Source organism: Pristiophorus japonicus, chromosome 4 (assembly GCF_044704955.1).
Source record: "Pristiophorus japonicus isolate sPriJap1 chromosome 4, sPriJap1.hap1, whole genome shotgun sequence".
In the NCBI taxonomy this organism is placed as follows: Eukaryota; Metazoa; Chordata; class Chondrichthyes; family Pristiophoridae; genus Pristiophorus; species Pristiophorus japonicus.
This window is the reverse complement of record NC_091980.1, coordinates 2,686,310-2,710,387: the sequence shown is the minus strand read 5'-3', so window position 1 is coordinate 2,710,387 and position 24,078 is coordinate 2,686,310. Positions and strand designations below refer to the sequence as shown.

General features: G+C 54.0%; 1 protein-coding gene across 3 annotated transcripts in view; it reads left to right on the top strand.

Annotated features, from left to right (window-relative positions):
- The first annotated feature begins 1,065 nt into the window (after positions 1-1,065).
- cyfip2 (cytoplasmic FMR1 interacting protein 2) overlaps positions 1,066-24,078 on the top strand; it is a 121,759-nt gene continuing 98,746 nt past the window's right edge. For all 3 annotated transcript variants that reach the window (XR_011592976.1, XM_070877969.1, XM_070877968.1), the window contains exons 1-6: positions 1,066-1,220; positions 5,862-6,011; positions 8,731-8,820; positions 12,726-12,803; positions 18,073-18,174; positions 22,419-22,600. Coding sequence is in view for 2 of the 3 variants with exons in the window: in XM_070877969.1 (XP_070734070.1) it covers positions 5,895-6,011; positions 8,731-8,820; positions 12,726-12,803; positions 18,073-18,174; positions 22,419-22,600 (569 nt within the window). In the remaining variant the exon portion in view is untranslated. The remainder of the gene's footprint in view (positions 1,221-5,861; positions 6,012-8,730; positions 8,821-12,725; positions 12,804-18,072; positions 18,175-22,418; positions 22,601-24,078) is intronic.

Below are 24,078 nucleotides of genomic sequence, written 5' to 3'. Positions count from 1 at the left end.
TTGAAGAGACATTGTCAGGCTGAGCTCGGGGAGCTGTGTGCGATGTTTCTGGATGAACGAGGCTCGGATGAAGCCGATTTATTTTGCGAGTGAGCCCATGTCTCACTGGGCTGTGTGATTTCCCCATCTCCAGCCATCTGTTAGTCGCACACGAGCTCTTGATTTGAGCTGTTGCTGTAGATTACAGGACTGCGGGCTTCCTCTGCGACTCTGAAGTGTTCTGCCCATCTGGTGTGTGTGTGAGAGAATGTGTGTGAGAGTGTGTGTGTGTATGTGAGTGTGTGTGTGTGTGTGTGTGTGCGCGCGTGTGTGTGATAGTGTGTATGTGTGTGTGAGAGTCAGCGTTTGTGTATGTCAGTGTGTGAATGTGTGTGTGTGTGAGAGAGAGAGAGAGTGTGTGTAAGTGTGTGAGAGAGTGTGTGTAAGTGTGTGAGAGAGTCAGCGTGTGTGTGTGAGTGTGTCAGTGTGAGAGTGTGTCAGTGTGTGTGTCAGAGTGTCAGTGTGTGAGTGTGTGTGTGTGTCAGTGTGTGTGTGTCAGTGTGAGAGTGTGTGACTGTGTGTGTCAGAGTGAGAGTGTGTGACTGTGTGTGTCAGAGTGTCTGTGTGTGTGTGTGTCAGTGTGTGAGTGTGTGTGTGTGTCAGAGTGTCTGTGTGTGAGTGTGTCAGAGTGTCTGTGTGTGTGTGTCAGTGTGTGAGTGTGTGTGTGTCAGAGTGTGTCAGAGTGTCAGTGTGTGAGTGTGTCAGAGTGTCTGTGTGTGTGTGTCAGTGTGTGAGTGTGTGTGTGTGTCAGAGTGTCTGTGTGTGTGTGAGTGTGTCTGCAGTTGAGACACCTGCAGTGTATGGGGATGGGAGTTTCTCTGATCAGAAATTGCTCCTTTATCTCCAGTGATTGGCTTGGAGTTTATTTGAGAGTCTGGTTTCTGACGGAGAATTTTCACCTTCCAACAACAGTGAGGACAAGCCTCTCACCCCGGCCATTTCTGCCCCTATCTCTGCCCGGCGCACTTTGTATTGCAAGGCGGTATCTGTGCGACAGGAACTGGGTTTCCTGTTCTTCTTCCTGTTCTGTATTTCTCTCAGCTCTGTGCGAAGATAGAAGAGCGGGTTCAAATTTCCTCCAAATCTCTTCCTTCAGTTTTCCCCCGAGAGAATCAAATGCTGCTGTCGCGGTGAAGGTTTCAACAAACCAACGGCCGACTGTGGTCGCAGTGAGATGAGGCGTAAGTTTATCGCTGGCTTTGCGATTGCCGAAGTTCTGGTGAAGGGCGGAGCCCCCCCCCGGAGCAGGCAGGGTAACCCGCACCATCTGGAGAGACGCGAGGGAGACAGTGAGGTGAAACGGGGCGAGGAGACTGGCCCAGTCAGCAGGTGCAGGAGCAAAGGGAGGCGAGAGGTTCCACCGTGTTCGGTGCTGTGAGGCGAGAATAGGTTCGAGGAGCAGATGGGGAAGTGGCTCTCAAGTCCAGCACGCCGAGGGGGTCCTTTGCGATTTAGTTTTACTGGTAAATGTAGTTGGGTACTGCCTGCTGGGAGTCAAGGGTTATAGAAACATAGAAACATAGAAAATAGATGCAGGAGTAGGCCATTCGGCCCTTCGAGCCTGCACCACCATTCAATATGATCCTGGCTGATCATTCCCTCAGTACTCCATTCCTGCTTTCTCTCCATACCCCTTGATCCCTTTAGCCGTAAGGGCCACAGGAGGAGTGGGCAGGGAAGTGGAGCTGAGTCCATGATCGGATCAGCCATTATCTCATTGAATGGCGGAGCAGGCTCGAGGGGCCGAATGGCCGACTCCTGCTCCTATTTCTTAAGTTCTTATGTTGGTGAAGCTATGTGGAACCAATGTCTGAGGGTCAGTGAAACCCTCATAGTATCGATGCATTTAGGGGGAAGCTGGATAAACACATGGGGGAGAAAGGAATGGAAGGATATGGTGATGGGGGGAGATGGAGAGGGGTGGGAGGGGGCTGGTGTGGGGCATAAACCCCGGCACGGAGCGGTGGGGCCCAATGGGCTGTTTCTGCGCTGTACATTTTAAGTAATTCTATGAAACCCAAAAACCCCAAATCTATGGGGGGAGGTGGGGGGGTGAGGGGGTGGGGTGACCCTGGGGTTTACAGCACTCACTACAGAGAGATCAATTTATGAGGGGCTTTGACAGGGTAAGTGGGGCGGAACGCCCTGCTGGAAATAGTGTAAATCCTGCTGGGATTGTGTAAAGTACATTTTGCTACATCGGTGAGAGGCTCAGGAACGTCTTTGTCTCTACGAATGAGACCATTGATCCTTGCACCTTTCCTCGGCCCACCGCGGCTCGCCCACCTCCCTGGCCCGGAACTCACATCTTGCTCCAGTTTCTCTCCGATCTCCCCTCATGTCGTCTCTGAGCCCATCTTGTCTATGAGACTCACTTCCTGCTCCCCGACCCAATCTTTTTTTTATTCGTTCCGAGATGTGGGCGTCGCTGGCAAGGCCGGCATTTATTGCCCATCCCTAATTGCCCCTTGAGAAGGTGGTGGTGAGCCGCCTTCTTGAACCGCTGCAGTCCGTGTGGTGAAGGTGCTCCCACACTGCTGTTAGGGAGGGAGTTCCAGGATTGTGACCCAGCGACGATGAAGGAACGGCCGATATATTTCCCAGTCAGGATGGTGTGTGACTGGGAGGGGAACGTGGAGGTGGTGGTGTTCCCATGCGCCTGCTGCCCTTGTCCTTCTAGGTGGTAGAGGTCGCAGGTTTGGGAGGTGCTGTCGAAGAAGCCTTGGCGAGTTGCTGCAGTGCATCTTGTAGATGGTGCACACTGCAGCCAGGGGGCGCCGGTGGTGGAGGGAGTGAGTGTTGAAGGTGGTGGATGGGGGGCCAATCAAGCGGCTGCTTTGTCCTGGATGGTGTCGAGCTTCTCGAGTGTTGTTGGAGCTGCACCATCCAGGCAAGTGGGGAGTGTTCCATCACACTCCTGACTTGTGTCTTGTAGATGGTGGAAAGGCTTTGGGGAGTCAGGAGGTGAGACACTAAACTGCTGACCACACAACTTCCCTTCCTGGCCTCCCGTTATCTGACATTGTTAATGGTTCTCTCTCCTCAGGTACTGTCCCCCTCTCCCTCAAATCTACCATCAGCACCCCCCCCCTCAGAACAACAACCCTTGACCCCTCTGTCCCTGAAGTGCTACAACGCCACTCCCCTTCCATTAACGGGGAGGGTCGCTGTGCACCGTGCAGACCCTTTGTTGGCCGCCATTGGGCCTCCAGGGATGTGATTGACTGGGCCAGCAGCCCAGCACCCAAAGTGGAGTCACGTGCTGCTTGATAGCGGCCCGGTCAACACGAGAGTCGCCAGTGTTGGCCCGGAGCAAGAGTCCGGCCGCTAAACCCGGCAGCGGATCTCGGCCAGCGTCACGGCCCACGGGGCGGTGAGGGGTCGGGGCACTGAGGGGTCGGGGCGGTGAGGGTGAGAGGTCGGGGCGGTGAGGGTGAGGGGTCGGGGCACTGAGGGGTCGGGGCGGTGAGGGTGAGGGGTCGGGGCGGTGAGGGTGAGGGGTCGGGGCGGTGAGGGTGAGGGGTCGGGGCGGTGAGGGTGAGAGGTTGGGGTGGTGAGGGGTCGGGGCGGTGAGGGGTCGGGGTTGGGGCGGTGAGGGGTCGGGGTTGGGGCGGTGAGGGTGAGGGGTCAGGGTGGTGAGGGGTCGGGGCGGTGAGGGTGAGGGGTCGGGGCGGTGAGAGGTCGGGGCGGTGAGGGTGAGAGGTCGGGGCGGTGAGGGTGAGAGGGCGGTGAGGGTGAGGGGTCGGGGCGGTGAGAGGTCGGGGCGGTGAGGGTGAGAGGTCGGGGCGGTGAGGGTGAGAGGGCGGTGAGGGTGAGGGGTCGGGGCGGTGAGGGTGAGGGGTCGGGGCGGTGAGGGTGAGAGGTCGTGACGGTGAGGGGTCGGGGCGGTGAGGGTGAGGGGGCAGGGCGGTGAGGGGGCGGGGCGGTGAGAGGTCGGGGCGGTGAGGGGTCGGGGCGGTGAGGGTGAGGGGTCGGGGCACTGAGGGGTCGGGCCAGTGAGGGGGCGGGGCGCACGACGACGATGTCATCGCCAGTTGCATGCCGACCCGGGGCGTGGCACTGCCGGGACAGCACCCCCTGACTCTCCGGGGCAATTTCCCGTGAGGCGGTAACGCCCCTTCCCCTGGGCGAAGACGCCATTGTGCCTCTTTGCTGCCCCCAGGAGGCAGTAACGAGGCTATAAAAAGGGACAGTTTCGCCCCCATTGTCTTCAGCACCCAACTTAAAGTCCGTATGCTGAGCCGTGATTCCCTCGGGAGGCCACCGAGGGCTTCGAGCACAGCGCGGGGTACAATAGGGCGAGGGGTAAAACGGGGTCAAAACTGCCTCTGTTGCACTAATTCCAAATTACATTCCTTAACGAGCATGGTGGATAGAGGTGTACCGATGGATGTGGTGTATTTAGATTTTCAAAGGGCATTCGATAAGGTGCCACACAAAAGGTTACTGCAGAAGATAAAGGTACGCGGAGTCAGAGGAAATGTATTAGCATGGATAGAGAATTGGTTGGCTAACAGAAAGCAGAGAGTCGGGATAAATGGGTCCTTTTCAGGTTGGAAATTGGTGGTTAGTGGTGTGCCACAGGGATCGGTGCTGGGACCACAACTGTTTACAATATACATAGATGACCTGGAAGAGGGGACAGAGTGTAGTGTAACAAAATTTGCAGATGACACAAAGATTAGTGGGAAAGTGGGTTGTGTAGAGGACTCCGAGAGGCTGTAAAGAGATTTGGATAGGTTAAGCGAATGGGCTAAGGTTTGGCAGATGGAATACAATGTCGGAAAGTGTGAGGTCATCCACCTTGGGGAATAAAAACAGTAAAAGGGAATATTATTTGAATGGGGAGAAATTACAACATGCTGCGGTGCAGAAGGACCTGGGGGTCCTTGTGCATGAATCCCAAAAAGTTAGTTTGCAGGTGCAGCAGGTAATCAGGAAGGCGAATGGAATGTTGGCCTTCATTGCGAGAGGGATGGAGTACAAAAGCAGGGAGGTCCTGCTGCAACTGTAGAGGGTATTGATGAGGCCGCACCTGGAGTACTGCGTGCAGTTTTGGTCACCTTACTTAAGGAAGGATATACTAGCTTTGGAGGGGGTACAGATTCCGGAGATGAGGGGGTTACCTTATGATGATAGATTGAGTAGACTGGGTCTTTACTCGTTGGAGTTCAGAAGGAGGAGGGGTGATCTTATAGAAACATTTAAAATAATGAAAGGGATAGACAAGATAGAGGCAGAGAGGTTGTTTCCACTGGTCGGGGAGACTAGAACTAGGGGGCACAGCCTCAAAATACGGGGGAGCCAATTTAAAACCGAGTTGAGAAGGAATTTCTTCTCCCAGAGGGTTGTGAACCTGTGGAATTCTCTGCCCAAGGAAGCAGTTGAGGCTAGCTCATTGAATGTATTCAAATCACAGATAGATAGATTTTTAACCAATAAGAAAATTAAGGGTTACGGGGAGCGGGCGGGTAAGTGGAGCTGAGTCCACGGCCAGATCAGCCACGATCTTGTTGAATGGTGGAGCAGGCTCGAGGGGCTAGATGGCCTACTCCTGTTCCTAATTCTTATGTTCTTGTGTATGTTCTCTTTCTGACCGTGTGGGTTGGATTAAAATCCCCCCTGACCGTCGGGGTACTTCCCAATGAGTCGGCCCCTTTGGGGGAGGGGCAGTCGGGGGAGTGTGGGACTGAAACCCAGTGAGCGTCTGAGCATTTAGGGGAGGGGGAGTCGGGAGGGGGAATGTGAGCCTGTCCCATTCTGCGACTGTTGCACTAATTCCAAATTACATTCCTTAATTTTATTCTTTCCCCCTCCCCCAGATTAACCTTGTCGGGTTTTGATTGGACGCAGCCATGACGACGCACGTGACACTGGAGGATGCCCTTTCCAACGTGGACCTGTTGGAGGAGTTGCCCCTACCCGACCAACAGCCGTGTATCGAACCGCCTCCCTCCTCCATCATGTACCAGGTACGCTCGCGTTCTACACACCCGGAGCTAGCGTCAACCGTGACCACTGGGTCCCCAAGCTACCCTCCAATCAGAACCAGCATGCCATGTCCTGTGACATAGCGACCAATAAGGCAGGCAGAATGTAGATGTACGTTGCCAAGCAGTATTAGTGTGAGGCCATTGTTCTGATCCCACGCTGAAAGAAAGGCTTGTATTTATATAGCATCTTTTACCAACTCAGGACGTCCCAAAGTGGTTTACAGCCAATGCGAGGGTAGACATATCAGGAAAGGATGGATAGGCTGGGTCTCTTTTCTCTTGAGAGAAGAAGGCTGAGGGGTGACCTAATAGAGGTCTTTAAAATGATGAAAGGTTTTGATCGAGTGGATCCAGAGAGAATGTTCCCACTTGTGGGGAAGAGCATAACTAGAGGCCATCAATATAAGATCGTCACCAAGAAACCCAATGGGGAATTCAGGAGAAACTTCTTTACCCAGAGAGGGGTGAGAATGTGGAACTCGCTGCCACAGGGAGGGGTTGAGGCGAATAGTATCGATGTGTTTAAGGGGAAGCTGGATAAACATATGGGGGAGGAGGGAATAGAGGTTTATGCTGATAGATTTAGATGAGGAAAGATGGGAGGAGGCTCGAGTGGGGCAATAAACGCCGGCATGGACTGGTTGGGCCGAATGGCCTGTTTCTGGGCCGTATATCCCGTGTAATGAAGTACTCCTTGAAGTGTAGTTAATGTTGTAATGTAGGAAATTGAGAGCCAATTTGTGCACAGCAAGCTCCCACAAACAGCAGTGAGATACATGAGCGGATCTGAAATAAAAGCAGAAAATGCTGGAAATCTCAGCGGGTCAGGCAGCATCTGTGGAGAGAGACAGAGTTAACGTTTCAGGTCGATGACCCTTCGTCAGGACTGCCGAATGTTCGAGAAGAGCAGATTGTTAAACACTGAGAGGGGGAGGGGAAGAAAGAACAAAAGGGAAGGTCTGTGATAGGGTGGAAGGCAGGCGAGATTAGAGACAAAAGGGATGATGGCCAAATTGAAATGGTAATGATAGAAGCCAGAAAAAGGTTAATCTGGATAGGGTGTAAATGGTGTAGTAATGACCAGCTGCCATTGTAGACAAAGAGGAAAAAAAAGAGGGAAAAAAACATAACCTGGGGCGGGGGAGGGAGCCAAAGGTGGCCAGAGGTCAAGCTCTGAAATTGTTGAAATCGATGTTGAGTCCCAAACGCTGTAAAGGGCCTAAACGAAAGGTGAGGTGTTGTTCCTCGAGCTTGTGTTGAGCTGTGTTGGAACAGTGTAGGAGGCTGAGCACGGAGAGGTCAGAGTGGGAGTGGAGCGGGGAATTAAAGTGACAGGCGACCGGAAGCTCAGGGTCACACTTACGGACTGAACGGAGGTGTTCCACAAAGCGGTCACCCAATCCATGCTTGGTCTCCCCAGTGTAGAGGAGACCCCATCGTGAGCAGCGAATACAGAATACTAAACTGAGAGAAGTACAAGTAAATCGCTGTTTCACCTGGAAGGAGTGTTTGGGGCCCGGGAGGGAGGAGGTCAAAGGGCAGGTGTTACATCTCCTGTGCTTCCACGGGAAGGTGCTGTGGGAAGGGGAGGGGGTGCTGGGGGTGACTGCGGAATGGACTAGGGGGTCGCGGAGGGAGTGGTCCCTTCGGAACGCTGAGAGAGGGAGGGGAGGGGAATGCCCAGATCAGCTGCTTTAGTGATGTTGATTCAGGGATGAATATTGGGCCCAAGACACCAGAGGAAGCTCCGCAGCTCGTTTTAGAAATAGTGCCATGGGATATTTTACATCCACCTGAGAGGGCAGACAGGGCCTCGGTTTAACGTCGCATCTGAAAGATGGCAAATCCTAGACTATGGCCCCTCCGACAGTGCAGCACTCCCTCAGTACCGCCCCTCCGACAGTGCGGCACTCCCTCAGTACTGCCCCTCCGACAGTGCGGCGCTCCCTCAGTACTGCCCCTCCGACAGTGCAGCACTCCCTCAGTACTGCCCCTCCGACAGAGCAGCACTCCCTCAGTACTGCCCCTCCGACAGTGCGGCACTCCCTCAGTACTGCCCCTCCGACAGTGCGGCGCTCCCTCAGTACTGCCCCTCCGACAGTGCGGCTCTCCCTCAGTACTGCCCCTCCGACAGTGCGGCTCTCCCTCAGTACTGCCCCTCCGACAGTGCGGCGCTCCCTCAGTGCTGCCCCTCCGACAGTGCGGCACTCCCTCAGTACTGCCCCTCCGACAGTGCGGCACTCCCTCAGTACTGCCCCTCCGACAGTGCGGCACTCCCTCAGTACTGCCCTCCGACAGTGCGGCGCTCCCTCAGTACTGCTCTCCGACAGTGCGGCACTCCCTCAGTACTGCCCTCCGACAGTGCGGCGCTCCCTCAGTACCGCCTCTCCGACAGTGCGGCGCTCCCTCAGTACCGCCTCTCCGACAGTGCGGCGCTCCCTCAGTACCTCCCCTCCGACAGTGCGGCGCTCCCTCAGTACTGTATTGCGAGTGACAGCCCGAATTTTGTACTCGGGTCCCTGGAATGGGACCCACATCCTTGTGATTCGAAGTGTGTGATTGTTGGTGATCTGTTCCCGATGGAGGTGGGCGGGGTCCCGTAGCGCGCAGGTTATGACGCACGGTCCGACCACGTGCCGCCGACTGAGTCCGTCTCGCGTCTCTTTCTGTGAACTCTGCCCTTGTCCCTTGTCCGCAGGCTAACTTCGACACCAACTTCGAGGACAGGAATGCATTTGTGACCGGGATCGCCCGGTACATCGAGCAGGCCACCGTACACTCCAGCATGGTGAGTACCTCCTCGCCGAAGTATGTTCCGGACGCCTCTCCCTCTGTCACTGACGCTGGAGCCTTTCAACCTGGGCCCAGTCGACCCCTGACCCCTGACCTCTTCGCAGAGGATATCGTGTTTGTGCCTGTCAGAGTGTGAGTCGCTCGATCTCTGCGACCTTACATAAGAATTAGGAGCAGGAGTCGGCCATTCGGCCCCTCGAGCCTGCTCCGCCATTCAATGAGATCATGACTGATGTGATCTTAGCCTCAACTCCACTTCCCTGTCCGATCCCCATATCCCTTGATTCCCCTCGACTATAAAAATCTATCGATCTCAGCCTTGAATATACTCAATGACCGAGCCTCCACAGCCCTCTGGGGCAGAGAATTCCAAAGATTCACCACCCTCTGAATGAAGAAATTTCTCCTCATCTCAGTCCTAAATGGCCGACCCCTTATCCTGAGACTATGACCCCTGGTTCTAGACTCCCCAGCCCGGGGGAAACACCCTCCCTGCATCTACACTGTCAATCCCTCTCAGAAGCTTGTATGTTCCATTGAGATCACCTCTCATTCTTCTAAAATCCAGGGAGCATCGGTCCACTCTACACAATCTCGCGTCTGAGGACAACCCTCTAATCCTAGGGATATATTGGGAAGGGGCGGACACGTCACACAATCCCAGCACACCAGCGCGCTGTCACACGCACTGATGTGTGGATCTGCCCCTTCCTGCAGCCTCTCGCTTTCGGCCTGTGGAATGTGCAGCTCGCTGGGCACAGGGACACCATCCTGGGGCGTGTGGGGTCAGGCACGGGGGGATTCCACGCCCCCGATCACCATTTTCATCGTGCTCTTTGCTAACACATATAAACACCAACCTCCCCCCACCCAGCCCACCCCATGGAGAACTCGAGAGCAGAGCTGATATAACTGAGGGTCTTGCCAGAACGCTTCACAGGGCAGTGGAGAATCCAATCATGTCGCTGTGGGTCTGGAGTCACATATAAAAAGAAAGAAAGACTTGCAATTGGTATGGCGTCTTTCACGACCACTGAGTCTCAAAGCGCTTTATCATAGAATCAGAGAAATTTACAGCACGGAAGGCGACCATTCAGCCCATCATGGGTTGTAAATCTGTGGAATTCTCTGCCCCAGAGAGCTGTGGAGGCTGGGTCATTGAATATATTTAAGGCGGAGAGAGACAGATTTTTGAGCGATAAGGGAGTCAAGGGTTATGGGGAGCGGGCAGGGAAGTGGACCTGAGTCCATGATCAGATCAGCCATGATCGTATTGAATGGCGGAGCAGGCTCGAGGGCCGAATGGCCTACTCCTGCTCCTATTTCTTATGTTCCTATGTCCGCACTGGCCGACCAAGAGCTATCCAGCCTAATCCCACTTTCCAGCTCTCGGTCCATAGCCCTGTAGGTTACAGCACTTCAGGTGCACATCCAGGTACTGTTTAAATGAGGTGAGGGTTTCTGCCTCTACCACCCTTTCAGGCCGTGAGTTCCAGTCCCCCACAATCCTCTGGATGAAGACATTTCCCCTCAAATCCCCTCTAAACCTCCCCCCAATTACTTTAAATCTATGCCCCCTGGTTGTTGACCCCTCTGCTAAGGGAAACAGGTCCTTCCTATCCACTCTATCCAGGCCCCTCAAAATTTTATACACCTCAATCAGGTCTCCCCTCAGACTCCTCTGTTCCAAAGAAAACAACCCCAGCCTATCCAATCTTTCCTCATCGCTAAAATTCTCCAGTCCAGGCAACATCCTGGTAAATCTCCTCTGTACCGTCTCCAGTGCAATCACATCTTTCCTATAATGTGGTGACCAGAACTGCACGCAGTACTCCAGCTGTGGCCTAACCAGTGTTTTATACAGTTCAAGCATAACCTCCCTGCTCTTGTATTCTATGCCTCGACTAATAAAGGCAAATATTCCATATGCCTTCTTAACCACCTTATCTACCTGGCCTGCTACCTTCAGGGATCTGTGGACCTGCACTCCCAGGTCCCTCTGTTCCTCTACACTTCTCAGTGTCCTACCATTTAATGTGTATTCCCTTGCCTTGTTAGCCCTCCCCAAATGCATTACCTCACACTTCTCTGGATTGAATTCCATTTGCCACTGTTCTGCCCACCTGACCAGTCCATTGATATCTTCCTGCAGTCTACAGCTTTCTTCTTCATTGTCAACCACACGGACAATTTTAGTACTGCCCCTCCGACAGTGCGGCGCTCCCTCAGTATTGCCCCTCCGACAGTGCGGCACTCCCTCAGTATTGCCCCTCCGACAGTGCGGCGCTCCCTCAGTACTGCCCCTCCGACAGTGCAGCGCTCCCTCAGTACTGCTCTCCGACAGTGCGGCACTCCCTCAGTACTGCCCCTCCGACAGTGCGGCGCTCCCTCAGTACTGCCCCTCCGACAGTGCGGCGCTCCCTCAGTACTGCCCCTCCGACAGTGCGGCGCTCCCTCAGTACTGCCCCTCCGACAGTGCGGCGCTCCCTCAGTACTGCCCCTCCGACAGTGTGGTGCTCCCTCAGTACTGCCCCTCCGACAGTGTGGTTCTCCCTCAGTACTGCCCCTCCGACAGTGCGGCATAACCACAGTGCTCGTGTGCCCAGTCTGTAATGTGATTGGATGGTGCCTACATTACACTATCCTCTATCGGATCGCCCCTCAGCCTCCTGTTTAGGAAAAAGAGCCGCAATCTGCTTGGCCTTTCCAGATGGGTATAACCTCCCAGTTCTGGTGTCATCCTTGAGAACCACTTGTGCCCCCTCCCCAGTGCCTCGATATCCATTTTACAATCTGGAGCCCAGAGATGTGTTCTGCCGGGGAGCTGCTATTGGGCCAAGCAGGGGCCAGACATCACATCACGGTGGTTTCTGCAAGGGGCGTCTATGTTTTAGGCTTTTTCTCTGGAGGTGTGATTTTCGACAACTTTCAGAGAATCCCTATTGCTGCCCGTCAAACCCAACCCTGTGGGCCGTCACCGGCCGTCTCCAGCACTGGGCGGGGCAGTGCCCTCGCTGGGCGGGGCAGTGCCCTCGCTGGGCGGGGCCAGTACCCTCGCTGGGCGGGGCAGTACCCTCGCTGGGCGGGGCCAGTGCCCTCGCTGGGCGGGGCAGTACCCTCGCTGGGCGGGGCAGTGCCCTCGCTGGGCGGGGCAGTACCCTCGCTGGGCGGGGCAGTACCCTCGCTGGGCGGGTCAGTGCCCTCACTGGCCGGGTCAGTGCCCTCCCTGGGAGGGTCAGTGCCCTCCCTGGGCGGGGCAATTCCCTCGCTGGGCGGCCTGGTGCCCTCGCTGGGCGGGTCAGTGCCCTCACTGGCCGGGTCAGTGCCCTCCCTGGGAGGGTCATGCCCTCCCTGGGCGGGGCAATTCCCTCGCTGGGCGGCCTGGTGCCCTCGCTGGACGGGCCAGTGCCCTCGCTGGCCGGGTCAGTGCCCTCCCTGGGCGGCCTGGTGCCCTCGCTGGGCGGGTCAGTGCCCTCGCTGGGCGGGTCAGTGCCCTCGCTGGGCAGCGTAGTGCCCTCACTGGGCGGGGCCAGTGCACTCGCTGGGCGTGGCCAGTGCCCTCGCTGGGCGGGGCCAGTGCCCTTGATGGGCGGGTCAGTGCCCTCACTGGGCGGGGCCAGTGCCCTCGCTGGGCAGCGTAGTGCCCTCGCTGGGCAGGGCCAGTGCCCTCGCTGGGCAGCGTAGTGCCCTCACTGGGCAGGGCCAGTGCCCTAACTGGGCAGGGCCAGTGCCCTCGCTGGGCGGGGCCAGTGCCCTCGCTGGGCGGGGCCAGTGCCATCGCTGGGCGGGACGAGTGCCCTCATTGGGCGGGGCAGTGCCCTCACTGGGAAGGGCGGGGCAGTGCCCTAATTGGGCAGGTGATTGCCTGCACTAATGAGATCATGGTCTTGCCTTTTCCAGAACGAGATGCTGGAGGAGGGACACGAGTACGCAGTGATGCTCTACACGTGGAGAAGCTGCTCACGGGCTATTCCGCAGGTAACTGAGCATTCCCACTCCCATCAGCAACGGGGGGAGAGGGAGGGAGTAGGGAGGGGTGGGGAATGGAGGAGAGGGAGGGGAATGGGGAGGGAGAGGGATGGGGGGGAGGAGCTAAGATGGGTGAGTAAACTGTGTAATGGAGCGTTCCCACTCCGATCGACTGACACGGAGACGGAGAGAGATGGAGGGAGGGGGAGGGGTGGAGAGGGAGAGGAGGGAGGCAGGGGTTTGGGAGAGGGAGGGAGGGATTATTCGGACAGATGATCATAAGCCTGGACAAAGAGGTGGGTTTTAAGGAGCGTCGTAAAGGAGGAGAGAGAGATAGGGGCGGAGAGGTTTAGGGAGAGAGTTCCAGAGTTTGGGGCCCAGGCAACAGAAGGCACGGCCACCAATGGTGGAGCGATTATAATCAGGGATGGTCAGGAGGGCAGAATTAGAGGGGCGCAGACATCTCGGGGGGGGTTGTGGGGCCAGTGGCGATTACAGAGATAGGGAGGGGCGAGGGCCATGGAGGGATTAAAAACATGAATGAGCATGTTGAAATTGAAGCGTTGCTTAACTGGGAGCCAATGTAGGTCAGCGAGCACAGGGGGTGATGGGTGAGCGGGACTGGGTGTGAGTTAGGACACGGGGCAGTGAGCACAGGGGGTGATGGGTGAGCGGGACCCGGTGCGAGTTAGGACACGGGGCAGTGAGCACAGGGGGTGATGGGTGAGTAGGACTCGGTGCGAGTTAGGACACGGGGCAGTGAGCACAGGGGGTGATGGGTGAGTGGGACTGGGTGTGAGTTAGGACACGGGGTCAGTGAGCACAGGGGGTGATGGGTGAGTGGGACTGGGTGTGAGTTAGGACACGGGGCAGTGAGCACAGGGGGTGATGGGTGAGCGGGACTCGGTGCAAGTTAGGACACGGGTCAGTGAGCACAGGGGGTGATGGGTGAGCGGGACTTGGTGCGAGTTAGGACACGGGGCAGTGAGCACAGGGGGTGATGGGTGAGCGGGACTCGGTGCGAGTTAGGACACGGGGCACAGGGGGTGATGGGTGAGTGGGACTCGGTGCGAGTTAGGACACGGGGCAGCGAGCACAGGGGGTGATGGGTGAGCGGGACTGGGTGCGAGTTAGGACACGGGGCAGCCAAGTTTTGGATGACCTCTAGTTTACATCGGGTAGAATGTGGGAGGCCAGCCAGGAGTGCATTTGAATAGTCAAGTCTGGGGGTAACAAAGGCATGGACGAGGGTTTCAGCAGCAGATGAGCTGAGGCAAGGGGCGGAGACGGGCGATGTTACGGAGGTGGAAATAGGTGGTCTTCGTTATGCTGTGGATATGTGGTTAGAAGCTAATTTCAGGGTCAAATATGACACCAAGGTTGCGAACAGTCTGGTTCAGTCTCAGACAGGAGTTGGGCAGAGAGATGGAGTCAGTGGCTCGGGAACGGAGTTTGTGGCATGGACTGAAAGCAATGGCTTTGGTCTTCCCAATATTCAATTGGAGAAAATTTCTGCTCATCCAGAACTGGATGTGGGACAACAGTCTGACAATTTAGAGAGCGAGGAGGGGTTGAGAGAAGTGGGGGTGAGGTAGAGCTGGGTGTCAGCGTACATGTGGAAACTGACGCTGTGTTTCCGGATGATGTCACCGAGGGGCAACATGTAGATGAGAAATAGGAGGGGGCCAAGGATAGATCCTTGGGGGACACCAGAGGTAACGATGCGGGGTGGGAAGAGAAACCGTTGCAGGAGATTCTCTGGCTACGATTAGATGGATAAGAATGGAACCAGGCGAGTGCAGTCCCACCCAGCTGGACCATGGTGGAGAGGTGCTGGAGGAGGATGGAGTGGTCAAACGTGTCAAAGGCTGCAGACAGGTCGAGGAGGACGAGGAGAGACAGTTTACCTTTGTCACACTCACAAAGGATTCATTTGTGATGGCCCATTAAATGTTTCCTTTTCACGCCCAATTCCCTTCTGAAAGTTACTATTGAATCTGCTCCCACCACCCTTTCATAAGAACATAAGAACATAAGAACATAAGAATTAGGAACAGGAGTAGGCCATCTAGCCCCTCGAGCCTGCTCCGCCATTCAATAAGATCATGGCTGATCTGGCCGTGGACTCAGCTCCACTTACCCGCCCGCTCCCCATAACCCTTAATTCCCTTATTGGTTAAAAATCTATCTATCTGTGACTTGAATACATTCAATGAGCTAGCCTCAACTGCTTCCTTGGGCAGAGAATTCCACAGATTCACAACCCTCTGGGAGAAGAAATTCCTTCTCAACTCGGTTTTAAATTGGCTCCCCCGTATTTTGAGTCTGTGCCCCCTAGTTCTAGTTTCAGGCAGCGCGTTCTCGATCACAACAACTCGGTAAGGGAAAATAAATTCTCCTCTCCCCTCGTTGCCTGGCAATGATCCGGTGCAAATATTACCGTCCGCTGGTCAGCCCATGTCTGCAAAGGGATACAGACAGGCTAAGTCAGTGGGCAAACATTTGGCAAATGGAGTACAATGTGGGAAAGTGTGAGGTTATCCACTTTGGCAGGAAAAATAAAAAAGCAAATTATTATTTAAATGGAGAGAGATTACAAAGTGCTGCAGTACAGAGGGACCTGGGGTTCCTTGTGCATGAAACACAAAAAGTTAGTATGTCGGTTCAGCAAGTGATCAGGAAGGTAAATGGAATGTTGGCCTTTATTGCAAGGGGGATAGAGTATAAAAGCAGAGAAGTCCTGCTACAACTGTATAGGGTATTGGTGAGGCCACACCTGGAGTACTGCGTACAGTTCTGGTCTCCGTATTTAAGGAAGGATATACTTGCATTGGAGGCTGTTCAGAGAAGGTTCACTCGGTTGATTCCTGAGATGATGGGGTTGTCTTATGAAGAAAGGTTGAGCAGGTTGGGCCTATACTCATTGGAGTTTAGAAGAATGAGAGGTGATCTTATTGAAACATATAAGATACTGAGGGGGCTTGGCAGGGTAGATGCAGAGAGGATGTTTCCCCTCGTGGGGGAATCTAGAAGTAGGGGGCATAGTTTCAGAATAAGGGGCCTCCCATTTAGAACTGAGATGAGGAGGAATTTCTTCTCTCAGAGGGTTGTAAATCTGTGGAATTCTCTGCCCCAGAGAGCTGTGGAGGCTGGGTCATTGGATAATATCATCATCATCATCATCATAGGCGGTCCCTCGAAGCGAGGATGACTTGCTTCCACGCCAAAAAGGAATGAGTTCACAGGTGTTTCAATGAAGGACCAAATATTCCGGATCCTGAACTACATCCTGAAGGGTGGAAGATGCCTGTGGGTGGATTGTTTTAACGTGGGGTGACCGTTGCACACCAGCCACCACACGGGCTTGACAGAGCGAGGTCTTGGTCCAGTGGCAAGGGTTAACCAGGACGACTGGAGACCAGCTCTGCTGCACGGACCCAGTGCGCCCACATATCGTAGTGTGGGCTGGGCCCGTGCTGCCCCCTGGGCCCTCGCCTCTCCTGACCCCAGATTCACGCCTCTCCTGGGCCCTGATCACATCCCCCCACAGTCTCTCGCCGCTCCTGTTGTACCTGCCCACACTCCAATCACCGACCGAATATATTTAAGGCAGAGATCGACAGATTTTTGAGCAATAAAGGGAGTCGAGGGTTATGGGGAGCGGGCAGGGAAGTGGAGTTGATGCCAAGGTCAAATCAGCCATGATCTTATTGAATGGCGGAGCAGGCTTGAGGGGCCTAATGGCCGACTCCTGCTCCTATTTCTTATGTTCTTATCCGGATACTGCTCTAGGTTGAAATGAGATCCTTGCTTATCGAAGAGTTGTGAATGGAGGTGGTCATTGTGGAATCGTCCGAGAACAGTCCCACTCCTGACCTTCTAGGAGAGGGAAAGTCATTGATGAATCAACTCGATTGTGGTTTTCAAAAGGAAATTGGATAAAGTTGCAGGGCTACGGGGACAGGGCGGGGGAGTGGGACTGGCTGAGGTGCTCCTGCAGAGAGCCGGCACGGGCTCGATGGGCCGAATGGCCTCCCTCTGTGCTGTAACCGTTGTATAGGGCCTGAAATTCCAGGTCGGGGGCCTCTTTCGGACAAACGCCTCTGACCGGAGAATTTTTCTGAAAGTACCTGGTGGTCCCGGGAGGAGTGTGGGATACCGGCAGGGAGGCCTTCTCTTCCCGCGCTGCGGAACGCGCTCCCGTCCTCCAGGTTCCCACGGAGACGGTGCGGTCACGTGTCACTGCTCAACCAATCAGGTACAGCATTCCACAGCTTTCTCATTAATAGCAATAACTCCGTATCTACCATTGCTATTAATGAGAAAAAAAACACACTAAACACCACAATAAAAAAAAAACAACACACCTCACATGTTAAAACATTAATTTAAATTAAAGTTAATAAATGTATTGGAAAAAAAAAATTCTGAATTTTTAAAAAAAGTTTTCTAATTAATGTTGAAAATAAACTTACCTTCGTGAGCACGGTTTTTAACACAAAAATGTGTTTTTAAATTTTATTTTGATATGTTTTTTATGTTTTAAAACTCTTACACTGGTAGCAGTAGGCTCTGCGCCTGCTCTCACCAGGAGCAAGAGTTTGAAGGGCATTCGCTGGGCAAGAGATGAGCAAATACCGCAATCTCTCCCGTGGGAACGTCCTTCTCCCGAGATACATTGGATCTGTCAAACCAGAACTTGGCAGATCAGAAGAGCTGGTTTTTGGCACCGAAAACCGGCTTTTGCTATGCCTTTCCGGCCCCGCACACGCCCCGCACACGCTCCGCACACACTCTGTACACGCCCCGCACACACTCTGTACACGCCCCGCACACACTCTGTACACGCCCCGCACACACTCTGTACACGCCCCGCGCACGCCCCGTACACACTCTGTACACGCCCCGCACACACTCTGTACACGCCCCGCGCACGCCCCGTACACACTCTGTACACACCCCGCACACACACTGTACACACCCCGTGTACACGTGTATACCCCGTACACACCCCGAGCACATCCCGCACACACTCCGAACACACTCTGTACACACTCTGTACTGACCCGGGGAAGGCTGGGATTTCAGGGCCTATGATTCTAACGTTGCACCCGGAGTCGTTCCCTCTCCCACACCCGGAGTCGTTCCCTCTCCCACACCCGGAGTCGTTCCCTCTCCCACACCCGGAGTCGTTCCCTCTCCCACACCTGGAGTTGTTCCCTCTGCAGTCCCCGACCTCACTGTCCAGGATCATTTCTATCTTTGTTGTAACCCACAGGTCAAGTGTAATGAGCAGCCAAACCGTGTGGAGATTTACGAGAAGACCGTGGAGGTTCTGGAGCCAGAGGTTACCAAGCTGATGAAGTTCATGTACTTCCAGGTAACGAATCGTTGGGAACGATCTCACAGCCAATGAAGTACTTTCGGAGTGTAGTCACTGTTGTAATGTGGGAAACGTGGCAGCCAATTTGCCCACAGCAATGCGATACTGATCAGAAAATCTGTTTTTATCCATTGAGGGATAAATATTGGCCCCAGGACACCGGGGAGAACTCGTGCCTGTGTTGACTTTTTGAAAGCACTATCTTTGAATATTCCTGTGGGATCTTTTACATCCTCCGGAGAGGGCAGACGGGGCCTTGGTTTAACGTCTCTCCAAAAGAGGTACCTCCGACAGTACAACACTCCCTCAGTACTGCCCCTCCGACAGTGCGGCACTCCCTCAGTACCACCCCTCCGACAGTGCGGCACTCCCTCAGTACTGTCCCTCCGACAGTGCAGCACTCCGTCAGTACTGCACTGGAGTGTCAGCCTGGATTATGGGCTCCAGTCTCTGGAGAGGGGCTGGTACCTATGACTTTGTGACTCGGAGGCGAGAGTGTGACCACTGAACCACGGCTGACACTGAGAGTCGGTCTAAGGCAGAGAGAAAAATATACCCTTGACCGTTCCTTGCCCCAGTTATACTCTCTGCCTCAATCTGCCTCAATCTCCTTCCCCACTCAATTAGTGCACAACTTGAGGAAAGGGACAGAGAGTGAGCTGAAGCAGGAAAAGGGGGCGAATGACAGATGTCAGGTCGAGAATACAAGTGAGACCAAGCTAAATATTCAGAGGGGAAGTGAAACAGGAAATAAGAGAGAGTATGAGAATAGAATGGCGGCCAACATAAAAGGGAATCCAAAAGTCTTCTATAGGCATAAAAATAGTAAACGGGTAGTGAGAGGAGGGCGGGGCTGAATAGTGACCAAAAAGGAGACTGACACATGGAAACAGAGGGTATGGCTGGGGTACTAAATGAGAACTTTGCATCTGTCTTCATAGAAACATAGAAAATAGGCGCAGGAGTAGGCCATTTGGCCCTTCGAGCCTGCACCACCATTCAATAAGATCATGGCTGATCATTCCCTCAGTACCCCTTTCCTGCTTTCTCTCCATACCCCTTGATCCCTTTAGCCGTAAGGGCCATATCTAACTCCCTCTTGAATATATCCAATGAACTGGTCCCAACAACTCTCTGCGGCAGGGAATTCCACAGGTTAACAACTCTCTGAGTGAAGAAGTTTCTCCTCATCTCAGTCCTAAATGACCTACCCCTTATCCTTAGACTGTGTCCCCTGGTTCTGGACTTCCCCAACATCGGGAACATTCTTCCTGCATCTAACCTGTCCAGTCCCGTCAGAATGTTATATGTTTCGATGAGATCCCCTCTCATCCTTCTAAACTCCAGCGAACACAGGCCCAGTCAATCCAGTCTCTCCTCATATGTCAGTCCTGTCATCCCGGGAATCAGTCTGGTGAACCTTCGCTGCACTCCCTCAATAGCAAGAACGTCCTTCCTCAGATTAGGAGACCAAAACTGAACACAATATTCCAGGTGTGGCCTCACTAAGGCCCTGTACAACTGCAGTAAGACCTCCCTGCTCCTATACTCAAATTCTCTTGCTATGAAGGCCAACATACCATTTGCCTTCTTCACCGCCTGCTGTACCTGCATGCCCACTTTCAGTGACTGATGTACCATGACACCCAGGTCTCGTTGCACCTCCCCTTTTCCTAATCTGCCACCATTCAGATAATATTCTGCCTTCGTGTTTTTGCCCCCAAAGTGGATAACCTCACATTTATCCACATTATACTGCATCTGCCATGCATTTGCCCACTCACCTAACCTGTCCAAGTCACCCTGCAGCCTTTTAGCGTCCTCCTCACAGCTCACACCGCCACCCAGCTTAGTGTCATCTGAAAACTTGGAGATATTACACTCAATTCCTTCATCTAAATCATTGAAGTATATTGTAAATAGCTGGGGTCCCAGCACTGAGCCCTGCGGCACCCCACTAGTCACTGCCTGCCATTCACCAAGGCAGAGGATGCTGCCATAGACATAGTAAATGAGGAGATAGTTGAGATACTGGATGGGATAAAAATTGATAAGGAGGAGGTACTAGAAAGGCTGGCTGTACTTACAGTAGATAAGTCATCAGGACCAGATGGGATACATCCCAGGACGCTGAGAGAAGTGAAGGTGGAAATCGCGGAGGTACTGGCCATAATCCTCCAGTCCTCCTTGGATACGGGGAGCGGTGCCAGAGGGATAGAGAATTGCAAATGTTACACCCTTGTTCAAAAAAGGGTGTAAGGATAAACCCAGCAACTACAGGCTGATCAGTTTAACCTCGGTCGTGGGGAAACTTTTAGTAACGATAATCAGGGACAAAATTAACTGTCAATTAGACAAGTATGGATTTAAAAAAAAATTTATTTATTCATTCTTGGGATGTGGGCGTCGCTGGCAAGGCCGGCATTTATTGGCAAGGCCGGCATTTATTGCCCATCCCTAATTGCCCCTTGAGAAGGTGGTGGTGAGCCGCCTTCTTGAACCGCTGCAGTCCGTGTGGTGAAGGTGCTCCCGCAGTGTTGCAGCAGTTTGGTACAACGGAGTGTCTCGCTGGGCCATCTCAGAGGGGCAGTTAAGAGTCAACCACATTGCTGTGGGTCTGGAGTCACATATCGGCCCAGACCGGATAAGGGCGGCAGATTTCCTTCCCGAAAGGGACATTAGTGAACCCGATGGGTTTTTACAACACTCCGGCAGTTTCATGGTCACCATTACTGATACTGACTTTTTATTCCCCAGATTTATTTAATTAACTGAATTTAAATTCCCCAGCTGCCGTGGTGGCAATTGAACTCGTGTCTCCGGTCATTAATCCGGGCCAGCGTGGATTTGTTAAAGGCAAATCATGTTTAACTTGATCGAGTTTTTTGATGAGGTGACAGAGAGGGCTGATGAGGGTAATGTGGTTAACGTGGTGTACATGGATTTCCAGAAGGCGTTCGACAAAGTGCCACATAATAGGCTTGCAGCAAAGTTGAAGCCCGTGGAATAAAAGGGACAGGGGCAGCATGGATACGGGATTGGCTCAGTGACAGGAAACACAGAGTCATGGTGAGCGGTTGTTTTTCAGACTGGAGGAAGGTATACAGTGGTGTTCCCCAGGGGTCGATACTGGGACCACTGCTTTCCGTGATACATATTAATGACTTGGATGTGGGTGCACAGGGCACAATTTCAAAATTTGCAGATGACACAAGACTTGGAAGTGTAGTGAACAGTGAGGAGGGGAGTGATAGACTTCAGGAAGACACAGACAGGCTGGTGGAACGGGCGGGCCCGGGGCAGATGGAATTTAACGCAGAAAAGTGCGAAGTGATACATTTTGGTCGGAAGAACGAGGCGAGACAATATAAACTAAAGGGTACAGTCCTAAAGGGGATGCAGGAACAGAGAGACCTGGGGTATATGGGCACAAATCACTGAAGGTGGCAGGGCAGGTTGAGAAAGTGGTTAAAAAAAGCTTACAGGATCCTGGGCTTCACAAATAGAGGCACAGAGTACAAAAGCAAGGAGGTTATGATGAACCTGTATAAATCACTGGTTCGGTCTCAACTGGAGTATTGTGTCCAATTCTGAGCACCACACTTTAGGAAGGATGTGAAGGCCTTAGAGAGGGAGCAGAAAAGATTTACGAGAATGGTTCCAGGGATGAGGGACTTCAGTGACGTGGATAGACTGGAGAAGCTGGGGTTGTTCTCCTCAGAGCAGAGAAGGTTGAGAGGAGATTTGATCGAGGGGTTCAAAATCATGAGGGGTCTGGACAGAGTAGATAGAGAGAGAAACTGTTCCCATTGGTGGAAGGGTCGGGAACCAGAGGGACACAGATTTAAGGCGATTGGCAGAAGAACCAAAGGCAACACGAGGATGAAACGTTTTTCCGCAGCGAGTGGTTAGGATCTGGAATGCGCTGCCTGAGAGGGTGGTGGAGGCAGACTCAATCGCGGCTTTCAAAAGGGAGTTGGATAAGTACCTGAAGGACAAAGAATGTGCAAGGTTACGGGGAAAGGGCGGGGGAGGGGGACTAGCTGAGGGGCTCTTGCCGAGAGCCGGCACGGGCTGGACGGGCCGAATGGCCTCGTGCTGAGCTATGACCGTTCCGACTCCCTCAGTTTGGGCTGCAGTCACCTGGTGTTTGATCCCGTGAACCCAAAAGACAAACTGCTTTGTTTGATATTTTCCGCGCCCGTTTAACGCAAGTGGCTTCTGTTTCTGTTTGATCGCAGCGAAAGGCGATCGAGAGATTCTGCAATGAGGTGAAGAGGCTGTGTCACGCGGAGAGACGCAAGGACTTTGTGTCCGAGGCTTATCTCCTCACCCTCGGCAAATTCATCAACATGTTCGCCGTGCTGGACGAGCTGAAGAACATGAAATGCAGCGTCAAGAATGATCACTCGGCCTACAAAAGGTCAGTGCCACACGTAGCCGATTAAAGTATCAACAGGGGGAGGCCATCAGCCCCTCGAGCCTGTTACACAGGAACAGGAGGAGGCCCATTCAGCCCCTCGAGCCTGTTACACAGGAACAGGAGGAGGCCCATTCAGCCCCTCGAGCCTGTTACACAGGAACAGGAGGAGGCCCATTCAGCCCCTCGAGCCTGTTACACAGGAACAGGAGGAGCCCATTCAGCCCCTCGAGCCTGTTACACAGGAACAGGAGGAGCCCATTCAGCCCCTCGAGCCTGTTACACAGGAACAGGAGGAGGCCATTCAGCCCCTCGAGCCTGTTACACAGGAACAGGAGGAGGCCCATTCAGCCCCTCGAGCCTGTTACACAGGAACAGGAGGAGGCCATTCAGCCCCTCGAGCCTGTTACACAGGAACAGGAGGTGGCCATCAGCCCCTCGAGCCTGTTACACACGAACAGGAAGAGTCCATTCAGCCCCTCGAGCCTGTTACACAGGAACAGGAGGAGACCATTCAGCCCCTCGAGCCTGTTACACAGGAACAGGAGGAGGCCATTCAGCCCCTCGAGCCTGTTACACAGGAACAGAAGGAGGCCCATTCAGCCCCTCGAGCCTGTTACACAGGAACAGGAGGAGGCCCATTCAGCCCCTCGAGCCTGTTACACAGGAACAGGAGGAGGTCATTCAGCCCCTCGAGCCTGTTACACAGGAACAGGAGGAGGCCCATTCAGCTCCTCGGGCCTGTTACACAGGAACAGGAGGAGGCCATTCAGTCCCTCGAGTCTGTTACACAGGAACAGGAGGGAGACCCTTCAGCCCCTCGAGCCTGTTACACAGGAACAGGAGGAGGCCCATTCAGTCCCTCGAGCCTGTTACACAGGAACAGGAGGAGGCCCATTCAGCCCCTCGGGCCTGTTACACAGGAACAGGAGGAGGCCCATTCAGCCCCTCGGGCCTGTTACACAGGAACAGGAGGAGGTCATTCAGCCCCTCGAGCCTGTTACACAGGAACAGGAGGAGGCCCATTCAGCCCCTCGAGCCTGTTACACAGGAACAGGAGGAGACCATTCAGCCCCTCGAGCCTGTTACACAGGAACAGGAGGAGGCCATTCAGCCCCTCGAGCCTATTACACAGGAACAGGAGGAGGCCAATCAGCCCCTCGAGTCTGTTACACAGGAACAGGAGGGAGACCCTTCAGCCCCTCGAGTCTGTTACACAGGAACAGGAGGAGGCCCATTCAGCCCCTCGAGCCTGTTACACAGGAACAGGAGGAGGCCCATTCAGCCCCTCGAGGCTATCTTGGTTCCGTCGATGCTGTTACACAACAAAAATCTATCGATCTCAGTCTTGAAAGCTCCAATTGGCCCCCAACATCCACAGCTTTTTGGGGGAGAGAGTTCCAGATCCGGGGATGGAGGGTTCCGGACCCCAGTCAAGGTCCGTGTCTCCGGGGGGAATGGGGAGTTCCCAGTGAGGGTCC